Source organism: Python bivittatus, unplaced genomic scaffold (assembly GCF_059951505.1).
Source record: "Python bivittatus isolate LINGU-HERP-01145 unplaced genomic scaffold, Pbiv_v1 ctg000590_np1212, whole genome shotgun sequence".
Lineage (NCBI taxonomy): Eukaryota > Metazoa > Chordata > Lepidosauria > Squamata > Pythonidae > Python > Python bivittatus.
This window is the reverse complement of record NW_028277086.1, coordinates 12,102,234-12,112,049: the sequence shown is the minus strand read 5'-3', so window position 1 is coordinate 12,112,049 and position 9,816 is coordinate 12,102,234. Positions and strand designations below refer to the sequence as shown.

At 42.3% G+C, this 9,816-nt stretch overlaps 1 protein-coding gene across 13 annotated transcripts in view; it reads right to left on the bottom strand.

The window, feature by feature from the left end:
- Positions 1–298: 298 nt before the first annotated feature.
- MTSS1 (MTSS I-BAR domain containing 1) overlaps positions 299–9,816 on the bottom strand; it is a 125,978-nt gene continuing 116,460 nt past the window's right edge. For 8 of the 13 annotated variants that reach the window (XM_088148977.1, XM_088148983.1, XM_088148981.1 and 5 more), the window contains 3 exons: positions 6,651–6,815; positions 5,228–5,390; positions 299–3,057 (listed from right to left, as the gene is read on the bottom strand). In XM_088148977.1, the coding sequence (XP_088005103.1) occupies positions 2,372–3,057; positions 5,228–5,390; positions 6,651–6,815 (1,014 nt within the window). In that variant the 3' untranslated portion in view covers positions 299–2,371. Of the gene's footprint in view, positions 3,058–5,227; positions 5,391–6,650; positions 6,816–8,787; positions 8,833–9,816 lie in introns of all 13 variants that reach the window. The other 5 variants (XM_088148976.1, XM_025167587.2, XM_015888336.3 and 2 more) reach the window with 1 other exon arrangement.

Below are 9,816 nucleotides of genomic sequence, written 5' to 3'. Positions count from 1 at the left end.
ACAATAGGCAAGGAACACAAAAAAGAAAAGGAAAATAAATCCCAAAAAAACCCCAAAAATACCGCAACAGAACTATTCAAAATGGTTTGCTACGTTTTAACATTGAATTTTGGCAATAGTTTATTGTTATTTTTCAACTGAGATTTAATTCTGGTGTTTAAAGAAATGAGGCTGCATCCAAGAAGTTTTCTAAACATGTTTTAGACGTGATTTTTCAGGAGCATCTCCCGTATGAGCCTCGCTGAAAGCAATGGGGGTAACACCAGGGCGTGCCCGAGCCCTTAACAGAAACACTTAAAAAAAAAAAAAAGCAGCTTAGAAAAATCACCTTGTCAGCCTGCACCCTTTTTGTCCATTTTTCTTCCCCTTTACAAGTAGGTAAGAAAAATGAAATCTCAGAGCATCATTTGCAGAGAGCATCCGCTCTTTCTTCCCGGACAAGCGGGCTAGTGTGACAGGCACTTTCTTTTTTGTAGGAAGGAAAGCTAATTATTCTTTTGGATCATGCCTTTTTTCCTTTTCGCTTCTGACGCCATAAAGAAAGTGTTAAGCAACCACAGCTGTGTAAATGTATATAGAACACAGTGACTATAACAGGTTTACAATACATCTCACGTCCAATGCAGTTACGTATTTAAAGCATAAGAAGTTACGTAGGCAAGATGGCAGCCAATACGAGTCTCCCGAGTGTCCGTGGCGGAGAAGATTGTGCGCACTCACAACCCAGCCCCTTCCACGATGCGTGGTGCCTCACGGCAACCACGAACACGCTCCTCTGTCGTCAAAAATTCTGCTAGCATTGCCCATGTAGAAATAAGGCAGACGGTATCCAGTTAGACTGCAGAATGCTTTAAAAAAACCACAGAACCTAAACACCGGTGGTGCCTGAGTTATGCACATTTCTACGGACCCCATGAAATGGAAATATCACAGCAATGTTCATGTTAAGAAAAGAAAATCTTATTTATAAATTTATCAACAGTGCTCCCCCCAAATAATTGTGGGAAAAAAAATAATAAAAAGGAAACTAGTTGTGAATGCCCCTCCCACTGTAATAAATAAAACCCGAAGAATGTTCCCAGCCCTCCCCTATCCCCAAATCTTGTATTTAGGAAAAACCAACCCAAACTGCCATTTCAAAAAAAACAGTCCCTTGAAAAGTAACATTTGCAGTTTTACTGGAGTTCCCAGTTGGTTGCCCGTCCATCTATGAGTTGTGTTGTCAAAAGTAGTGGGGGCTTTTCCCATTTATTTGGCAACCCAGCCTGCTGGGCGCAGCCAGTAAAAGGTATAAAGTTATAACTAAGAACTCCCTGGTTTTTTTTAAAATTTTTTTGCTTTTTTTTTTTTTTTTTTTTTAACAATGTATACACCCTTCTGCCTTCACGTCATCTATTTTATGTCATGTTCTGTTTATTTCTTTTAAGGAACACAAAGTGAAGAGAGGAATGCAAAGTTTAAGCCTGTTGTAAGATGGTACAAACTGATACCGAGGTCTCACGATGACCAGAAATTAAAGCACACCATGCGGTTTACAGAGGCAAGAAATCTTAACATGGCTCCAATCGGATTTCATGGGGCCAACATAGGAAAAATTCCTAGCAGGCAGCACCCCAAAGTCTTTAAAACACCTTACTTAAATGAACACTGTAATTCTTTATGGCTTATTTGGACGTATTTACCATGAAACTACCTGCTAGCCTACGTTTGTGCAACAAATTAAGCCCCTCCCCTCGTAATCCCTAAAGATTAACTAATTACAGTCGTTCTCTCTCTCTCTCTCTTCCATTATATATTGCTTTAATCAGCTTCTGTTTCCTGCCTTTGCAACAGGAGAACAGGTCACTGTATTTCAGTGAGGAGTTGCGTTCTTGCCATGAACTTTGTGCAAGAAAACGAACACTGATTCGGGACCCCCACTATTACAGACAAGGTGCTCTACAAAAACTTTCAAGAAGGAGAGTGCATTTCCACTGGACCCCCACCCTTGCTGAAATTTAACTACTTGACATTTTTTTATAATCATCCTTTTGTGAATAATACATTTTACAAAGAGTTATTAAAAAGTTAAATGGGATTTTGGCACCTTTGGGAAAAAAATTAAAAGAGGAACTCAGAATTTAAAAATGTGCAGGGGAAAAAAATAATCAGCCACCTTTACAAAAAAAAAATTAATAGTCAGGAAGATGTTCCTATAAGCATTTCAGTTGGCCAATTCTAACCTTTCCCTCCATTTTAGAGACCATTGCCAGCTGTCTCTCCCAGCACTTCCTAGAAAATCTTGATTGTACAGTGAATGGACAGAGACACAAAGTTGACTTCATCAGATAGATCCGTCTCTTTTCACTCGACTTGGGCGGTGATTCAGCATCTAGGAAATGCGGGGTGCTGAGCGATCGTTCGTGGTGGTCTTCCTCAGCTTAACGCCCCTGCGGATAGCATTCAGCATGTCTTCGCCTTGCGGGGTCTCCGCTGGGTTCTGCCCACCCAAATGAGGCACGGGCTGGCATGGAGGAGCAGCCATGTTCAAGCTTTCCCTTTCGTTCTCCTCTCCCTCACTTTCAGCAGCTCCTGGTCTCTGATCCTCTGCGCTGCTTGGCTTCTGACTGGTGGGAGGAAGGCTGGCAGGTGCTTGCCCACTCCACGAGGAGGATGTACATACCATGGGGGTGCCGCTACTTCCAGCCTCGGGACTTTGTTCGGAGCTTTCTTCTGTCCCTCCTGGGAAACCTGGAAGTCCTCCTGGTACGTCCGGCACAGATGGAGTCTTAACGGGAATCACAGGGGTCTTAATTGGAATTGGCCCCGCTCCTATGGTCCCGCGCCTTACCACTGGTTTGGTAGAAGGGGTCCGCCGGATGGTGGCTACGCCCGGTGTAACGATCACAGGGCCAAGCGTGGTTGGGAGGCCCGCAGTGGAAGCGGGACGCTTCGCATGGAACATTCGACGGTAGGATTGGCTGATGTCGCTGTTCCTTGGAATAGTTGAAGACTTGTCAAATTCTTGCTGCTCTGTGTCTTGGTCCCCACTCACAGAAAAGTAGTCATAATCTGAAACTGGGGAGGAGAAAAAGGGGAGTCAGAACCTTAACAAACAGCAAATCTTGGGCAATGGTGACCAAATTGCCACTGAATGTATTCAATCTATACTTTCTTTTTTTTTTTTTTTGGTATATAATTTTATTAAAAGTTTTAAGAAGGAAGATAAAAACTAATACAAACTCATGTAAAGTAAGGAGAAAAGAAAAATAAAGAAATCAAAGAGAAAGCTGAAAGTGTAAGGAAGGAAAAAAATTAGAAGAAAAATAGAAAAGAAAAAAGATACAAAGAAGAAATAGCTTCCGATCTTCTTTACAGCAGTTATGAATACAATTATAAATATACCTCTTACTCTAAAGTTACACCATGACTCTCTATAATATATTCTGTCTAATCATCCAAACCATAAATCATAAGTTTGTGTTTTTCTGTTTTATGCAAAAAGTCCATAAGGGGTTTCCAGTCAGCAATAAACGAAGATAATTGTCTTTTCTCTGATCAAAGAAGTCAATTTAGACATCTCTGCAAGTTCCATCATCTTCACCAACCATTCCTCCATTGTGGGTAGTGCCAAATCTTTCCATCTTTGTGCGACAATAATCTCGCTGCAGTTATCATATACAAAAACAAAGTTCCATGACTTTTTTCCAATTGCTTGCCCATCAATTCCAAAAGAAAGACTTCTGGTCTCAATTGTATATTAATCTTTAAAATCCTCTGAATCAGTGTATGTATTTGAATCCAAAATTTTCTAGCTTTTTTACATGTCCACCAAGCATGATAAAATGAGTCACTTGGATTGAGATGGGCGGCTATAAAAATTGCATGATAAATAGACCCTTCAATCTACCTTTCCACTTCATTTTTGACTGGCTTTGAGTTCCAGACCTTCTGACTAAGAGCCCTACCCTAAACGTTGGGCTTCCTTGCTTGCTATATTCTCCACTTTTGGTAATTTCTTTGATGACAAGTGCTGGAGAACTCAAAAGCTCACATTCTTATGCCATTTCGGTTGGGCTGAACTGAGAGGCTCAGGAAGATGTTTCATTTAGTCGCATTTGAGTGATCTTTCCATCCAACAGCAGCAGCAGAGATGGGGAAAAGGAGGTTGTATGGCTTGAAAGACTATGTGGGGAAAAGCTTCTCTCTCTGGTATTTCTCCTTCCTGAGCATTTTCGGTTCAAGTTGCTAATTAGAAGAACTCTGAAATTTCAATTACTTCCTTTCTCTTTCTCACTTTTCTCTTCCACCTATGTTAGAGTCAAGGTGTGATTTTCAATTATTTATATAAATGAAAACAAACGGATGGTCTGTCACTAATCTTGCATAAGCCCTTTTCAACTGAAGTGGGAAAATGCATTAAAATACAACCATTAACCTCAATCCGTTTTTAAGAAGGGGAAGACTTGAGGAGCTACATTCCCAGTAGAGAGCTGATTTGGGGCTGGGCTGGCCATACAGAAAGTTATTCTCCCACATTAGCTATAGAGTGACAGCACTGTCCACTTCACCCGAAGGCTTGGAGACCAATGTGAGGTTGCAGGGCAAACTGAAGGCCTCCTACAGCCCTGTCCTCTAAGAGAAGCAACAGTTGGCAGGCTGCTCCCCGTTTTTCCAGCTTCCCATCACTCATCAGCACTGCCTGAGACAACCGCCTCCCACTGCCCTCATCTTCTGTCCTAACACGGAGAGTTAGAAAGGGCCTTGAACCTGAACATGACAATTGTATAATTATTTCAAGGTTTAGGAAGCCCTGGAATGACCTTGGAGAAACTACTCAGAAACATTACAGCAGTGTGATGTACAAAAGCATGCTTTGAGCCTGGGAAACAAGGGAAGGGTTAGGAAGAGACTCAGACTGGCTCCTCCCTGGGGCATAAGAGGAACAGAAGGGAAAACACAGACTAACAAAATTCTGTTACAATAGTCTATCTCAACTAAATATAGTTCTGGTCTTCTTGTAGATAACCTCAAAGGACTGGCACAAGTGGTTCTCGACTCTGAAGCATTTTCTATGGATGGCCAACACTTCACTTTTCTCTTTGTATACACTTTCCAGGAGACATTTTGCATAATTGAGAAAGGGTGTAGCAATCTATATGCAGCTTGAAAAGCGAGGGAGCTAGTCTAGCCAAATCCAAGCAGCACTGCAAAAATAACTTGAGCCAAGAAGACTCCTGTTCCTTACCTTGTGAGGGAATGGTATCCTCAGAACAGCAAGGCGTGGTTGTCTGGGTGCTGTAGCCACTGGAGCACTGCAAGGAATCCCTGCTGCTCCTCTGAATGTCCAGTTGCAGCCCTCGAGTCAGAGCCAGAGCCAGCTCTTCACATGCCTCCATCTCTTCTCCTGGCTGCCAACACAACGGAGGCCTCTCATTAGATGAGGACCCAATTAGGACAAGAGCACTGTTCTCTGGTGAAGTCGAGTCTCTTGCTAGGATGCCTCTTTTCAAACTGGATTTTGATTCACAACACAAAGAGGATGGATTTAAGCACAGCCAAGCTCTAACCTGGCTCCTCCATCTGTGTTGGGAATACATTCTCCATCATCCCCAGCTGTTTCAGCTAGTCTGGGTTGTCACAAAATCATTCTATTGCCATATTTGAAGGATACCTGGTTGGGGAAGGCACCATAATTGGGTTCACATAATGGGCTAAGCCATGGTTTGATTTAACCTTGGTTTGCAGAACAAACCATAGTGTCCTGCTTTGCAGAAAACAAGAACCCATAAACGTGATTTGGAATTTATAGAGACTGAGTCCACATATTCCACTGAGTCAAAACCAAACAAACCACATTATGATTTAAAATAATGTGTGAACTGACCTCAATGGAGCTTAAGTGTGAATAATTAAAGTCCCATCAGTTCAGCAGATACATGCTAAATATTTATGATTCAACTGTAACCAGAATGGATAAATGGATAAATTATGCATATACAGTATATCTTTTGCAGATTCTGTCATTCAATTTTCCATAAAATTCAATGGGCAGGGTGGCAAAGAATGATCTTAACAAATGAATGTATATACAAGACATCAACTCACTTTTACTTAGCCACAGAACTGGCAAGGGAAAAGGCCTGTGAGTTGCACAACAGCCTTCCACAAATGAGTTCACATCTTATGGTGATTCTGGGTAGCGTGTTGCATAATCCAAACAATTACGTTTTATTCCCTAAAGCACAGTTATGCAAACTTCCTTACCGCATGTTATTTATTTTTATTTATTTATTTATCAAATATCTTCCCCGCCCATCTCCCCCCAATGGGGGAACTTTATGTATAAAAAACAGAACTGCCTGGATCTCTGCAACCAGACAATCAGCTCTGGCTTATCAAATTGCTGGATTCTCAAAAAATCTTCGGCCAAAAACCCAACAAGCCACATTATGGATCAGTGGGGATGTGAACCCTAGGTGGCACACACATTGTGCTCAGCTGTGACAATTAACCATGGTTGGCTTGCCAAGCCACTGCACCCTGGTGTGCCTATCCCATCAAGCAAAAAGGAAAAGCCAGATGAAGTTCAGCAGCCTATCTGCCCCAGGGTGTGCCTTGAACCTTTTTAGAGGCAACGCATCAGTTCATGAGTTAACCAAGAGTTTCACCTTTGGGGCAGCTGATACAGTCATGCTCCGGGGCCTCTGAGGGTCTTCTGTGGACAGAGGTGGCCCACTCTGAGCCCCCCCGGGAGGATCTGCTTCTCGTTTTTCCTTCCGGCGTTGCAAAGTGTTTACCATGGGCTGGTCGTAAGGACCAGGTTTAGCCCAATCCTAGGAAAAAAGCTCTATTAGTCAAAGCTTATTCAGGTTCTCTCTATCCTTGTGTAATACACAAGCCACAGACCCACCACCTTTTTACAGAAACAGCCCAAAATAATTCAAAATAATGCCCCCCCCTTTTCTGAGACCTAGTGACCAGTTTAAATGTGGGTGCAATGAATATAGTTGCAAATTTCACAGGGGTTATGCTTAGTATCTTGACTGCACTATACCAACAGCAGCACTAAAGGATGGGCCAGTTATGATGATCCCAGCTTGGAGTGCAACGCCATCATCCATCACGATTGGCCACGTGAGATCAGGTGAATGTGAGATAAGAGTTCAATGTCATCTAGCCTTAAACACATTTAGGAGGCCAAAGACTAACCTCAGACAAGTCTCCCTCTTAGTTTCCTCTATTCCAGGGTTTCTCAACCTTGGCAACTTGAAGACATGTGGACTTCAACTCTCAGAATTCCCCAGCCGGCATATTCTGGGAGTTGAAATCCACACGTCTTAAAGTTGCCAAGGTTGAAAAACCCTGCTCTGTTCCCTTCATCTTCAGGCATGATTTCCCAGTATGTTTAAAATAGGAGCCACTATTTAATATAGCACAGAATTAACTCTTAAATTAATAATTATTGGCTCTTAAACCTTGGTTTGATCTTGGCTAGAAATCTAAACTCCCCGTCTCGGATATAATGGGAAGCTCTTGGTTTAAGCACCTCAGGATTAAAGCAATGGAACTGCTTTATGCTTGAAGGGCGCAGGCCACCCCCCCCCCATGTCCTGATGAAGTACCAAGAATCATTAAGTGTGACACAGCCCACTCAATATAGTTGTGTATGGTTCTGAGCCACAGCTATCTGTGGAAGCCCTAGCATTCTTGACTTTTATTTATTGGCAATATAGGCTAAGGAACATGACTGGCATCTGCATGACCCAGAGAATCCCTTTTCTTAAGCAATGCCAAAGTATGGATATGAACAGAGAAAGAACTTGCTTGCTCTACCATCATAGCTGCAGTTCTAAACTGTCACCCCAAAACGTCTGCCTTCAAGTATAGAGTGAGCTTGGATTTCATGGTCACACTTCCAGTCCGTTCTGCAATTCCATCTGCGCTGTCCTGGAGAACTGGCCCTTGGACTTTCTCAAACTGCTCCAGAATTCTGTTTTCTATCTCTGGGAGATGTAATTTAAACTCAACCCTTCTGTGAAGTCCTAATCTATCTGCTGATCTCTATCCCCGATGAGCAAAGAGAACTTTCTACTCAAAAACAGGGAATGCTACACTTTATAGGTGTAACTGAAGAGTTAGCAAACTTTTCAGGCAACAGGCATTCCGTTCAAAGGCAGAGGTGCCCCAAATACAGTATTTTAATCACTACAAAAGGCCAAAATGTTGTGACAACTCAAGTGAGATTTGGCAGGATTTGTTTATGGGATGTGACCTATTCGAAAGATGTGTGTCTGTGTCTGTGTAATGCTGGAGATCAATGGATGCTAATGAGGTGGTGCTGTGGGCATCAAGACTCTGCTGGCAACTGGCATGCATGTCATAAATCTAGCCCAGAATTGAAGGAACAGTAACAACAAAGACCAGTGACAGAATGGGATACTATCAAGTAAGCCCATATGGTACTTGGGATCCAATTGCCAAAAGGTGCTTTGGAGAGTGCAAATATAGTACTTGTTTGCAACACCTTAGAGCAGCTGTGTGTTTTGGGATTGTGTGACGGCTGTGGATACTACATTTGTGCTTCTGTGCACTCCAAAGCACACTTCAGATCCAAAGAACTGCACAACATACTATCAACTCTGTGTTTGGGTCTAGACCAGCTGCTCCTGGGCTCTGCAACAAACCCCCTTTTGGTTCTGTTACCTCCCTTCCCCAGGGACAAACACTTGCATCAGCATGGCTTGCTCAGAAGACCTCATCTGTAGCTAGCCAGTAAACTGTTGCTAAGGCAGTGAAAAGACTAACCTTCAAGTTGATGAAATAGGAATGGAGATGTGGCTCCAGATCTTTCTGTAAAAAAAACATGAGCCTGTTGCCAGAAATGGAAATTGCTGATTATGGATGAGTAGAGAACCTCTGGCAGCTCCAGTGATCAGGAACCGCAATGGACATGCTGATTTGTGCCTACACGCCTTTCTAATGAGAAGACTACTACTCTTCAGTATTACTGAGACTGGAAAAGGAAGAACCACATTTTGACAGCAGAGCATTGCTGCAAGTGACTATGGACCCAGGTGTGCCACAGCAGGAACAGAATCTGTGCAGGAAATGTTGCCTTCGCATTTAGCTCCAAGGTTCTGAGGGGTGGGGGGTTGAGAGTTACATGAAACAGATCTAGAGCATAAAACATCTGAGGTGTCTCCGATCTTTTGCGAGGGTAGTGAGGAGGATAGATGCTAAATATTCTGTTCTTTGCATGGACAGAACAGAAAATTACCACTACTAGTTTGCAAACTACAGAGCGCTTCCATATTTCCACTTGTCTCCTTTGCTTGGGAATTTAAGTTAGTAATTTTTCTCAAACTTTTTTCTGGGAAATATTAAGCAAAGTCAACATTTAAAAAAAAAACTGATTAATGTAAACTATGGTCATTAGGCTGGAATCTACTCCAAAATTGGAGGATATATGTTCCCACTTTATCTCAACCAGAATACTTTGCCTTATCTGGCAGTATCACAAATGAAATATTTTGTACCACTGAAATGTGGAATGTGTTGGAGATCTCTGCTAAAGAGAAATCTGTTCTATTAATACAAGTCTGTAATTGACAAGTATCTCCTTAGCATGCTAAGCAGAAAGCAAGGGAGGAAAATGTTGACAAGCAATTGCTTATTCTTGGGCCTAATGTCTATGCTGGCCTGGACATCGATTAGCAAAGTTCAGAGTCTATGAATCTACATACTACTAAAACTCTTGTGTCTGACTGTTTGTAACCTTCAATTGGGTGAAATGGTGCCTCATAGGGCAACAATATTTCTTCAAACAAGGTACCT